The 12,987-nt window shown below is 44.0% G+C and overlaps 2 protein-coding genes, 1 long non-coding RNA gene and 1 other non-coding gene across 4 annotated transcripts in view; 2 read left to right on the top strand and 2 right to left on the bottom strand.

The window, feature by feature from the left end:
- The window catches only part of LOC133166922 (uncharacterized), a 40,259-nt gene extending 32,998 nt beyond the window's left edge, over window positions 1–7,261 (top strand). Inside the window, exons 4-5 of the long non-coding RNA XR_009717877.1 lie at window positions 191–2,840; window positions 3,276–7,261. This is a non-coding gene — a long non-coding RNA (uncharacterized LOC133166922). The remainder of the gene's footprint in view (window positions 1–190; window positions 2,841–3,275) is intronic.
- Window positions 1,592–1,663, bottom strand: trnap-cgg (transfer RNA proline (anticodon CGG)). The gene has a single exon. It is a non-coding gene; the product is annotated as a tRNA-Pro (tRNA).
- Window positions 7,262–8,355: 1,094 nt separating the features above from the next.
- On the bottom strand, window positions 8,356–10,416 carry prdx6 (peroxiredoxin 6). The gene is made up of 5 exons (XM_061296506.1): window positions 10,224–10,416; window positions 9,404–9,560; window positions 8,931–9,074; window positions 8,697–8,843; window positions 8,356–8,599 (listed from the first exon to the last, which is right to left on the bottom strand). Exons 1-5 carry the CDS (start codon window positions 10,313–10,315, stop codon window positions 8,474–8,476), a joined length of 666 nt encoding a protein of 221 aa, XP_061152490.1. The 5' UTR covers window positions 10,316–10,416; the 3' UTR covers window positions 8,356–8,473.
- A 19-nt stretch (window positions 10,417–10,435) lies between these two features.
- On the top strand, window positions 10,436–12,378 carry plpp6 (phospholipid phosphatase 6). Its single transcript, XM_061296505.1, has 2 exons — window positions 10,436–11,129; window positions 11,286–12,378. Exons 1-2 carry the CDS (start codon window positions 10,640–10,642, stop codon window positions 11,651–11,653), a joined length of 858 nt encoding a protein of 285 aa, XP_061152489.1. The 5' UTR covers window positions 10,436–10,639; the 3' UTR covers window positions 11,654–12,378.
- The last annotated feature ends 609 nt before the right edge of the window (window positions 12,379–12,987 follow it).

Below are 12,987 nucleotides of genomic sequence, written 5' to 3'. Positions count from 1 at the left end.
TTTTAATTATAACATTATTTATTAGTCCAATTATCGATTTTTTTAAAAAATACATTTCAATCATTATTATTCACTGTGTGGCAGGTTTGAGAATATCATCAATATATCTTTTTTTCATTTTTAAAAATATATTAATTAATAATAAGACATACTAATCCAGCACGAGTTAATGAGTCTTCCGATTCTTTAGGTAACCTCTTAACCAACCTGGCTCCACCATTCTCCAGGGGGGATCCCAGAGAGGGCATACCCCAGCTGCGACTCACATCCAAGGGTACAGGTACACTCATCGCCTTGGTATCTCCAGGAAAGAGGAGGAAGCACATGTGTGTGTACGTGTGGTCACAGTGTAAGCCCAGCTAATGAGTCACACAATAAGTCACTAATCTTTGCCGAAGGTCTTGTGTTGTTTGGCATGGATATCAGTGACTGTGGAAAGACGGAACTTTTTCTTCACTTGCCTCTTTGGTGAAAAATTCCAGTGGTGCACTCACACACCTCCATCAGTACATTAACCCGAACTAGCAACGAACAAATTAACTACAATAATAAAGTCCCTATCATAGCACATAGATAATGTTGGTATTTTGTCAGGTTGCAAATGGTTGCAAACAATTTTTCTTGTCACAGACGACTATTACAACTTTTGGCCCATGTCGAACGAACTTACCCTGACAAAAACAAATCCACATTCAGGCTTAAGTAATAAAAACAAGTAACTAATTATTAATATTAACTAACTAACTGATCCTAGCCAGGGGCCACTTTGAGCCTGTTACCCCCTCACCCCTGCGTGAGGTTAAGTATGGGAATGTGGGGGAGTCACAGAGAGTGTTAATTGTGGTCTGTCTTAGAAGTAATTGCCAAAAATCTCATCATTTCATAGCAGAGATACAAGTGTTCTTTTTTGTCATTCGCAACATAGACGCTCGGCTTGTTTTCCGCGACGTGTTTGGAATTCCGGAGAGCGCCGGGAGGTCAGCCCGTCTTTGGACCCCCGACCCCCCCCACCAACCCAACACCACCACCACACCCAGCCTTAAAAAGGCACAAACCCAGCTATAGTTCTCCAGATATTCACACAGGAAGCATGGCAACTATGAGGAGGAGTTCTGCAGGAAGAACAGGAATGCTCATTTTAGGGGGGAATTTCCCTCCAAAAAAAAAATAAAAAAATAGCAAAACAATGCAAGTTTGTCACAGTCGGGTTGAAGTTAATCAGGTTTGTGCATGACTGGCATGACACTGCACAAAATAAAATACATGCGCACCATTTCAAGAAAAAAAATGATTATTTTCATTGGGAGCACAAAAAAATTGTCGAAATAAATAGTATTGAGAAAGTTAAATTAGAAATGAAAACAACTTCCAATTCATACGGAAAGATTGCCAAGAAGAATGTTGGAATGGGCTGTTTGAAAAATGCGAGTCCTTGACCCTTTGTTACCTCCGGGAATGGATGATTGCATGGGTCCCCCCTTGGCCACTCCCTTCAAAATGCTTGTTGTTGAGTGTGGTGCTCTCTTGAAGCATATTATTTGATGGCCCGGGTAACATACATCTCAATGAGTGATATCTTTAATTTAAAGAAGGGCTCGTCCGGGAGTTGAACCCGGGACCTCTCGCACCCGAAGCGAGAATCATACCACTAGACCAACGAGCCACACGCAACACTGAAGAATTTCTTACATCAAAATTTAATGGACACTTTCCTAATGCTAACTCCTGCTAACAATAGCACTTACTAGAAGGATAGCAGCTTGGAAAGCGTCCAAAATACTTGTTTGGTTTTAGTTATAGAAGAAACTTTCAAATGGGTTTTTGCTTATCCATGCAGGCTCACACACACAAATTGAACCGCTAATTTCTTTGAATCCTTTCCCATGAACTTCATTAGGCTTTTTTTTTGTTTGACTTGCTAACCCTCCAAATCAAATTGCCTTCTCAGACCTTTCGCTCCACATTTCAACTGGAAATGCGATGATCAAGTTTCCGCGGGCAAGGGGGATTTGATGTTTGGATGTGTGTGTGTGTGTGTGTGTGTGTGTAACTGGATCTTACTTTGGAGGATTACACAAAAACTAGACAAGCAATATGTGGCTGTATGGGTGGCACATCTTCAAAGGATGGTGGCAAATTTAATTGTAGCCTTTTTCTTCTTGCTAACTTTTTGTTGTAGCTCGTAAAAAATGTTTTTATGCTAAGTATAATTTGCTATGGCTTAAATACATGGCAAAAATATTCAACATTTCTGACCTATTTTCTTGAAAACTTTTTCAAACGCAACAACGTAATTTATTTCTACAAAATATGTGATAAAAATATCAGACTTCTTTATTTGTCCGTTTTTTATGTTATTTCATTTTGGGTTTTTTTTTTCAGGCTGTTTTTTCTACTAGTTTTTTGTTTGTAAAAAATTGCCTGTTGTTTTTAAATCTGAATTTTTTTAATTTCTTGTCAACTTTTCCTACATTTTTGTCCAATTTTTTGTCCTTTTTTTTGCATGTGAAGGGGTACACACAGAGGATTGAGGGGTGGGGGGGTGGCGGAGTGAAGACAGATGTGCCGGGAGATTGTAGCGGTGGGAAAGATTAGCGGGACAGCTGCGGGCGGTGCAGCTACTCTTACAAAAAAACTTTTGGCCGTAGTTCAAGTTTCAGCTGCTCCTCCCTGTGGTGCATTGTCGCTCTCTCTGTCTCTCTCGCTGTGCTTGACATTTGCCAAATAGTGAGCCTGCAGTCCATTTGGGAAGGTCAGGCTTGACGTGACAGCCGTCAGGTGCGAGGCTGGGAAAAGGAGAGACGCTGATGTGATGGTTGACGTGCAGCCAGAGCAGGCAGGTGACCAAAAAAAATGGCATATTTTGCAGGGGGAATATATTTTCGAGAGAGAAAAGCGTGTGTCAGTCAACTCGCTTCAACTTGTCCCTTTGAGCTTACAAAAAAGCTTTTGTTTGGCACCATGTCATTTGCTCTCACTTCCTGTTTGGCAGCAACTAAAGACAAGCGATAAGATGATAAGACACTCAAATGCAGTCTTATCTGCATTCTTTTATGTATAGAACTTTTTTTTTTTTTCTTGAGATGCATTTTTTTTCTAAAAGACGTGGTCCCTATTTTTTTGAAATCACAAATACATTTCTGTATTTTATTCAGTAATCACAAATGTGAAAACATACTTGACATATGTGTTTATCATCAATCGCCTTCATATATACTATAAAGGATAATGGATGTTTTATTTACTGTGTGTGTGTGTGTGTGTGTGTGTGCCAGGCATTGACTTCATCACCTGACGCTGCCCGTGACCTCCAGGTTAACAAGCTAGAGACCATGCACACACACTCACACACACACACCGATGCAAAGCCATGGCTTGATGCTTTCCAGACACAAGCTACTCCCTGCCGCCGCTCGGCTTGGTACTCTTACCCCCCTCTCCCACCAACTCACACACACACACACACACACACACACACACACACACACACACACACACACACACACACACACACACTCCCTTCACCACCAGCGCCTGCTTATCAAAAGTTTTTGCCTCTTCAGTTCCCATTTTCCCATGCACAGACAAAACAGAGCGGCGGTGCCAAGGGGGCTGGCGTGGCTGGGGAGGGGGGGTCGGTGTTGGTGGGCTTCCTGCACTTCACTTAGGCCCGCTTTGGAGGCGGTTTACGGCCCCGCAGGCTTCCTCTGCACCTTGGCTCGGTGATGACAAGATAGAGGACGGGACGCACACACACGCGTATTGACCTCGGGATTGAGATGAACTTTCTGAGGAGCGACATCCGCCCCCCCCCTTCAAATCTGCCCTTGTTGCACACATGTGCTCTCACACACACACATGCAAAAACACACTCAAGCACTCCCACTCAGCGGCCTAATGTGAGATAGATGCTATTGTTTTGACGTGGCCTCATAAATACATAGCACAGGCTGACAGGTCCTATTAGCGCCCGTAAGCTGCTTTATGAATGTGAAGGCAAAAGTGCTATCGGTCTCTTTGCTTATCATTCCGTCTCTCTATCAATACGGCCATCTTCCTCCTCCTCATCTTCCTCCTCCTCCTCCTCTCTATTAGAGACACATTGATCACCTCACCTGACTAATGGCTAAGGGTGTCTGGGCCTTTAAAAAGTAGCCCGCCACAGCAGTGCCAAGCTCTTCATCACAGTGACAAGGCAAATGGCTCCTCTGCTAATAAAGTGCGCCTGGACAAGTGTGTGTGTGCGTGTGTGTTGAGAAGGTTATTAATGACTTAAAGTGGTTTAGTAGCAGGAGTGCTGGTGGTCTGCTCTTCATCTTGAGTAGTGTGTCCCATCTATTAATGGCACAGCACAAATACTCCTGCACATCTTTTCTGCATGATAGGATGAAGAGAGCTCTACACAGAGACTAAATGTGAGGCGGATATGTCGTCCACTTGTGTACCATGCTGTTTTAAGATAAACCAGAAAGTGGGAAAAAGAACAGAAGAAGAGAGCACCACAATTACAACTCCCCGCCAGTGCTGTTTTTCATCCCCTGTGTTCTTTTCCGCGTATTTATTTTCCTAAAAGCAAAGGGCAGCCCGTGTTGGGGAGGAAACAGGGAAGAGGTGTCTGTGAAATTCGACCGCTGGATGGAAAACAGGCTTGTGTGTATGTGTGTGTTAGTGTGTGTGTGTGTGTGTGTGTGTCAAAGAAAGGGCTGGGCGAGGTACCAAATGAAGAAAATTGGCAAAAAATACATCTACATATAGTACATGTGCATTATTTTTGCGTTGGTGTAATGTACCTCCATGCCGCTAGAGGGACTCATGCACTGTCATGCATTGTACTGGGAAGCGTGTAAAATCCGTTGAACATCGCAGGAAGTCAATACTTTTTGACTGTCAAATGTTTTCGGTCAAAAATATAAGTGGTTATTTTCGTTAGCTTTATGTTATGAGTTGTCAATTATCTATAAAGCAGCACGACTTTTTTTTCACCAACATAACTGTCTGATTACTTTCATACTTTCAAGTCAGCTTATCAGGCCCAGGAATTCATTCGGTGGAAAATTGCTTCATTTTGATTCATTTTGGATTATTGTTCGTTTGAAAATTCCGGATGTGACGCCGAATACCAGCCTCATCAAACCGGAAGAGACTCGTCAATGCTGGCCAACGCTTAATTGGGGTATGTTGTTATTATTATTATCATTATTATTATTATTTGAATGGTTATTGTTTACCACTGTTCACAAAAATCCAATGCATTGTCCTTGAAATTGTTCATGGGGGCTGAATTAATAAAACTAGAAGAAGCAAATGCACGAGACATGTGTCAAACTCAAGGCCCGGGGGCCGGATACGGCCCACCACATCATTTTATGTGTAGCTTTTACTGTATATAATATGAGATGCTCATACATTTAGTTGGGTTGAAGTTATGACTACAAGCTAGAAGATAACTAGAAGAAAGTTGACGAGGAAGGTCGTGTGAGGTGGCGTCGCCATGGCAACTGTTTAGGCTTTTGGATGATCCCCCAACCCATCCACCCCCTTAACCATAATGGGGCTGGTAATGAAACCAGTCTGGCTTTCCTGGCTCATACACACATTCGTAGGGAGAGACGAGTAAGTAACACATGTTTTGCTTTAGAACTTGTTTATGTTCATCCAACGGGGAGACAGCACAGCCGATCAATTAAAGCCACCGTCATAAAACAACGCAGAAAAAAACAAAGCAACTGCTGGATGCGATGTGTTTTTGGGAGGCTTTTTAATGTATTTTCATCTTTTTATGTATTAGACGTCCATTTGCCTTCAAAGTCAATCCATTTAAATTATAATTCAAAAGAATTGTTTGGAGACCTGCCTTGAAATAAACTAATCATTTTGGAGAAGAATATTCCTTAAAATCCATTTGAATTTTAAATGTGATTCAAAATGAAATATTTCGGACAAAATTTGCCCCAGAAGTGCAACAATTGTTTAATTAACAAAAATTAGGCTCACACACACACAAAAAATGACTCACTCTAAAAGTTTTTTTCACTGGATTGATTCAAGGGTAGCAAAAGCCACCGCAATAGAATTGGTCACATTTTATTGCATTTTAAGCGGCCTTGTTCTGATCTCCATTTTCGTGATTATGTTTGGATCAGTTAAGTTAGGTCGGTCTGACCCACGTCGGAGGCGGAGCTCCGTTTGGGGAATTCCCTTGCTGACTGACACTTTCTGACCCTCCTTTCTGGTGTCTCCATTGTAAAAAGAAAAATTAGACTGAATGGGCCCGATATTGATATTTTTTAACCCCAAAAGAATTCTCATTCCCACTAATATGTGCAATTCGGTGTGAATGTAACATTTTCCCAGCACATTATTTTGAAACACTCCAATTGTAAGTGTTGTCCCACCTAATTCCATCACAGTTCATTGTGTAGCTGCAGGAGCACAGTTGTTCTTTGTCCTGGCGTTGGCTCATGCCCAAACTCAGCCCTTAGGAAATTGCGGGCCAATTTTTCCTGCGTTCAGAACAGCAAAAAAAAAAGAAAAAAAATCTCCCGGATGCCTTCAGCTGAACACGCCACTTAAAGGCAACATAGTGTATCAGCCTTTCTGTATTTTTTAACAACCAAACTCAAATAGAGCGCTTTGTTTTATTGCATCCATTGCACTTACTGCTCTGAGGGGAGCGTTAAAAAAACAGCGCGGGAACAATACGTGTACTATGGCGCTGCAATTTATACAGTATCGGCAGGATTGAAACGTTTGGCAGCTTTGACTGGAAACTAACGACCCTTGTAATATATTTTATATCTCCGTGCTTTGCGATCACGGTTTATCTTCTTTGAGCAGCGTATGCTTTTTGCACAGGAAATGCATTAAAAAAAAAAAAAAAAAAGTTTGGACTGGAGGGAAAAATCTTTGGCTAACAGTTCTCATGAACTCTTTTGGCTCTTGAGAGCGTTTTGTATTGTACATTTGTTTTCTCTTGCCACTCATAAAAGAAATTCATTTAGAAAAGCCTCAGAGGCTCATATAATTATTACAAATATTAACATGGACAATTGACTAAATGGGGGGAAAGGTGACACTGACTAATTTCCACCTCTGCTAGTTGAAGTATTTCTAATTTATTGGCAGTTTTTAAAACAACTCAAACATGATCTACCCTCACAATAAGCAGAGCCTGACTCGTCAAATCCCGCCTGTAAATCGTCAAGGGGGTGGGCGGCTCCGATGTGTCACAATATGACTGAGCGCTTGTTTTGCTTATCAATCCTGGCTACTCTGAGGGCAGGAGTGGGGGGGGGGGGTATCTTGCCTGAGATATGAGGGAGTTTGGTGGGAGGCCAGTCCTTTCACAGCACTGTTTATGTCTTTGATCGGCACCACTACACAAACGTGTGTACATGGGTGAGCGTGCAGCTGGTACCGGCCTCAGTGTTGTATTACAACACTGGAGGAGGGTCCAGAATGACAGATGAACATAGAGAGGGGCCCGGGGTAGAAAGGAGGGCAGTTGAGCCAGCGTCGAAGCACTTCTTATGTTTGCTTTTGCAAGGCTAGTGTTGTTGTGGCACAGCACAAATGCATTTGATCTGCACTGCTGTTCTGTTTACATAATGTGGCTGTTGTCCAACATGATAGACAAGACAAGGAGGAGGAGGTGGAGGAGGGCACTCCCACTAGCTGAGTTGGTTGTAATTTGAGGAACCCCGTGTTAAATTTTTGAGGAGGAAAAAAAAAGTAGTTCATAGCGACATTCCGACAAAAATAGCAAACATTCACAAAATTCTGCAACCCCAAGATAAGATTTATATTTGCCTATTAATGGCAGAAGATCATGCCAAAACACTATTTTTTAATGAAACTGGGCTTTGGCGCCATCTTGTGGGATAACAGCGAATAATCTTATTGCAAGTACAGTACACAATATTACTCCCCCCCCCAAGAAACTGCAAATAGGCGAATTTGTGAGTAGCAAATTCTAATTAGACGAGAGAAACACAATTTTGTCATTTTAGTTACCTTTCTGACACCTCTAGTGATTATTTTTCAAAAGAAAATGCAACTAGTGACTGTAATCCCTAGTTTTCTAGTGAAGTCAGGCTTTTATCCACATGATGGAAACTAAATCGTTTAAAATTTAAAATGTTTATTAAAAGTGGTGTTTTTACAATCAAAACGAACTCACTAATTTGGGAGAAAAAAAAATCAGTCGCCGCACTGCAGCGTGCCTTTAGCGACGTCTATTGGTGACATGTAGTAGTGCAAGCCTGCCGTATTTTATATGTAAGGCAACAGCGACACTTAGTGGCTTAGAGACTGAATAACAGACAAACGTTTGTGGGTGGAAAAAAACATTTTGAATTTAAGTGCAAAGTTTGTTGTTTATTATGGAATGATACAGAAGGCACAAATTCTTGTTTATTGTTGCGGTGTACTATTTTTAATTTTTTATATTTCCATTGTGATTCGCTGAAGGTCTTCAGAGCTGAGTGTAGCGCAGGTATTTTTTCCCAGATGGAACCTCTTTAACGGTGACGCCATTGGGGAAAAGAGAGGCCGCTTCGGCATCGGAGACGTTGGGAAGTACCATGACTTTGTCTCCAGGCTGCAAAATGACAAAATGTAGTCCGTCCCATGGTTGTGATAGGCATAGTAATCAGAATTTTTTTTTTAAAAAGGGGGCGGGAGGTCGTTGGGCGTACCTTCCAGTCCACAGGCGTGGCCACCTTCTTCTGCGCCGTCAGCTGCAGTGAGTCAATAACGCGCAGCAGCTCGTCAAAGTTCCTCCCCGTGGTGGCCGGGTAGAGGATGGACAGCTTCAGCCGCTTGTCGGGTCCGATCACAAACACCTGGACAAAGGTTACAAATGTCAAGAAAGGGGGTCATTTTGTCTCAACTCAGCAGGTGGCAAATTACAACAACAGCGAGTTGCTTACACAGCGAGCGGTGAGCGGGATGCCGTCGCCATCGATCTCATCGGGGTCCAGCATTCCCAACTTGTTGGCCAGCTCCCTTTTTTCGTCAGCAATGATGGGGAAGGGCAAAGGATTTGAAGCCTGACTGTTGAAGCCCATCACATCCTGCGTGCACAAACACGTTAAGTCTATGCAGAGGACATCTTTTGTTGTCAGCCTCTTTTATATGACTTTGTTTTGTTTGTCTTATTTGTTCTCCTTTCAGTAAGTTTAGAGGGCAAAGTAAATAATTCCCATTTTAATGATCTTCCAAGTTCGCCAGTCAAAAGGTTTGAAAATGACGGCGCAGTTGGATGACCTCGAGGCAGGTTGCTGCTTGCGTTTTAAAGTTATGCAACAATAGACTGATGTGCACACACACACACACACACACAGGCCCGACCTGTTAAACAACGTTCAACAGACATGTGCATTTGTGTGCGACTGCCCTGCACCTTGCTCCATCCGCGGTGATCGGCCACACTGTCGACAGATAGGGCAATCATCTTGACACCGCGCTTGGCGAACTTGTCGCTGAGGCTGGCGGCGCACGCCAGCTCAGTGGTGCACACGGGGGTGAAGTCCTTCGGGTGGGAGAACAGGATACCCCATCTGCTCGTGAAAAAGAGACGCAGGGGTTTTATGTCACAAAGGAATTTAAATCGAGGGCCTTTCAAAGCCTAATCCCATGGCCGTCGCATGCACACGTGACTTAACATATGACTGAACACCACGACGGACACGCTCTCCATTTGTAGGACTTGAAACGAAGCAAAGCTGTTTGCATGCATGTCACTGAATTCAAGCAAGCACAAAGAGGCTGAGAACCTCAAATGTGCGCCAACAATCCCAAATGCCCCAGTTTCGATATGAGACACAATATAAGCCTTGTGTCCATGCTGGTTCCAGATTTCTCTCAGTGAGGACTGAGCAAGATGAACCGCTTTTTGATGAAAGCAAAAATACAAATGCACTAACAAAATTTTAAAATGACTTTCAAGAAAAGCAGTATTCAATTTCAAAAATATTTCAATGACTTAGGAGCACACCAAAAGTGACAAAACTAAAAAAATAACCAAATGCAATTCAATGTTTTCCGATCATTTCCACAGTTTCGTGTGCCTATGACGCAACAATTAGACATCTTTCTGTATTTGCCCAAAACATAGAATTGCACAGAGACGCATATCAGAAGGTTGAGGAAACTGAAAGTCACCCTTGCATAAAAAACGCTCAGACTTCGAACTCTCGTAATAATTGGCTGGATTCACTTACGATTTGCCCAGAAAGTCGTGAAACTTAATCCGGCCGATGGTAGTGTCGGCCTCGAAATTGGGGAACTCGTCACCCAGCAAGATTCCAGGCATTTTCGGGTGTTCCTTGAAAGCTGACGCGTGGAAAAACACGACCTGCTTAGGGGGTCTGTGATCACCCCCTCACGACAAACAAACCCGGAAGTAAGCGTGCTTCGTCATATTTATATCAACCAATGAGAGTTGAGCACGAAGAAAAACACAATTTCCCAGAAGGCTGTGCGATAGAACAACAAATATGGCGTCCTATGTCTTCACTACGTGATAAGAATACTCAAGCTTTGCAGTCGACGAGATAAAGAGGCGACAGCCTGCACAACACTGCGGAGACATTCCCCACTGCGGTGTCAGCTCCTCGCAAGGACGCACGCCGACAAAATGTCTTCACCGAAGGCAAAAAACCCGGGCCGCGCCGGCAGCGGGAGCCCGGTGCTCGGCGGCACCAACAACGGCCGCTTCGAGTTCATGTCGCTCACCAAGCCGCTGAGCCGCTCGTCGACTCCGCCTCATCTTCTCCAGCGGCAGAGCTCCGACGGGGTCACCGCTCGGCTCCGCGCCTCTGAGAGCCCCACTCGTCGCCGCGGCTCCAGCTCATCCACCGGCTCCGGGGCGCCGGAGGAGGACGGCATCCGGCTCAACCCGTCGCTCTTCCGCGTAGCCCTCAGCTCGCTGCTCGCCATCGACTTGTGGCTGTCCAAGAGTCTGGGGGTGTGCGCCCGAGAAGACTCGTCGTGGGGGAGTGCGCGGCCCCTCATGAAGCTTATCGAGGTGACGGGCCACGGCATCCCCTGGCTGGCAGGAACCGCCTACTGCTTGTACAAAAGCGACAGTGCTGCTGGCCAGGAGGTCATGCTCAACCTCTTTATGGGTAAGTACAGCCGTCTTGCTGGAAAACCAGCTCATATATTTTCAAGCAGACTCTTGCAAAAACTATTGAATGTCTTCCAAATACTTTTATCAAGATGTGAGGTGTGTGCACGGGAAGAATTCATTCACCTTTGGAATTCCTATGCTCACTTTCAAGGTCTTCTCCTGGATCTGGTCCTCGTCGGGGTGGTGAAAGCGACTGTGCGGCGACGGCGTCCGGTCCACAACCGCATGGACATGTTCGCCACCTTCTCGGTGGACCGCTACTCTTTCCCGTCGGGCCACGCCACCCGCGCCGCCATGTGCGGCCGCTTCCTGCTGGCGCACCTGGTGCTAGCCGCTCCCTTGCGGGTGCTGGTGCTGCTGTGGACGGCCACTGTGGGGCTGAGTCGCGTCATGCTAGGGCGCCACAACGTCACCGACGTGGCTTTCGGCTTCTGGATGGGCTACTGTCAGTACAACCTGCTGGAGGCGCTCTGGCTCTCGCCTCAGAGCCTGCAAGCGCTGCTGGGATACGTGGCGTAACAATCTGAGACATTTTTGTTATTGTGGGAATGCTGAAGAGCGTCGATGCACTTTTTCGACATGCTGCTCCCTCCACATGACTCAAAAGATTCAAACCACTCCAACATTCAAATGTTCAGGACCAGTTTTTCCTGAATTTGCACAGTTTTCATCATTCCACATTTTCCACTGATACATTCCCGAATTATGGTTTTTTTTTAACTGATCCTTCCACATCATTTAGCTCCGCCCCCCCCAATTTCACATTCCAAAATTGCTCCATTTTATTAATTGCAGCATTTGAGTTCATCCTCAGCTCTCAGAATTCCCACACAATTTCTCCAGAAATTGCATTCTCTGTTTTTAATGTAACTTGCACAACTGTGGAACATGTTATATTTATTGTGCCACAAGAGGGAGCTGTTTCTAATACGTTTAGTCTAGCCCAGGTTTCTCTAGTGCCTCTTCTAGGCAGCTTTTGCTCTTGTTGTTCTGTTGCAATCAAGGCAGGGTTCTTTTTCTTGCCATCCGGCACTTACTGTAAATAGACTGTTGAGTCACGTGGTGCAATCTATAGGATTTTTTGCTTCAACCTGAATAAGTATCATTTTTGGTGTGCATGTCATTTTGTATTTGGTGTCATCGGAAATCACTTAAAATCAATTTGTGTTTTGACATACAGCTCATACTGTTTGCTTTTATCACAAAATCATTTTGGATGCTCATAAACGGTGTTCAGTCAAGAAGGCTGTGAGATGGTTTTCCTTTTGACCTCGCTCGACTGCGTCTATCATTTTCTATGAGGTGTACTTGAAAATCAAAAAGGTTCTTCCTGTTTAATTTTTGTTTCATCTTTTGTTTTTACCTTTGGCTGAGGACATTTTGTGTTTGGTTCTTGCTTGTAGCAAATGGGAGCGACATCACGCACACCGTGATCAAGACGTCTGATCCCGATGCCTTCGTCCTGCTTAGTGGGAGGACACCTCTTTAAAGTTTGCCCCTCTCTTTTCCACTGGTGGAGCTAAAGGCAGGGGTAGGGGCACTGCCCCCCCCCCCCGCCCCATCCTGATATGTGCTTGGACCACCACCACCCATGCATCATTCCAGGTAAGTGACGTTTGGATATTTTCAAAGATTTTTTTCCACATTTCTATTCGTCCACAATACTTATCAGCATTTTTGTAGAATGTCAAAGTTTGTAAAAATAAAAGTTTTGTTTTGTGGACCACCTGGAATATAATCTTGTAACAAAGTTACTGTACAGTAGCTCAGCTTTTAATTTGTTTACTATTTATTATTATTTCCCTTCTTGTTACACAACTTCTCTTGAGCATCCACTTTTTTATTTTATTTAG

Source organism: Syngnathus typhle, linkage group LG14 (assembly GCF_033458585.1).
Source record: "Syngnathus typhle isolate RoL2023-S1 ecotype Sweden linkage group LG14, RoL_Styp_1.0, whole genome shotgun sequence".
NCBI classification, from domain to species: Eukaryota; Metazoa; Chordata; class Actinopteri; order Syngnathiformes; family Syngnathidae; genus Syngnathus; species Syngnathus typhle.
Note: the sequence above shows the minus strand (reverse complement) of the source record. Positions and strands in the feature narration are given on the sequence as shown.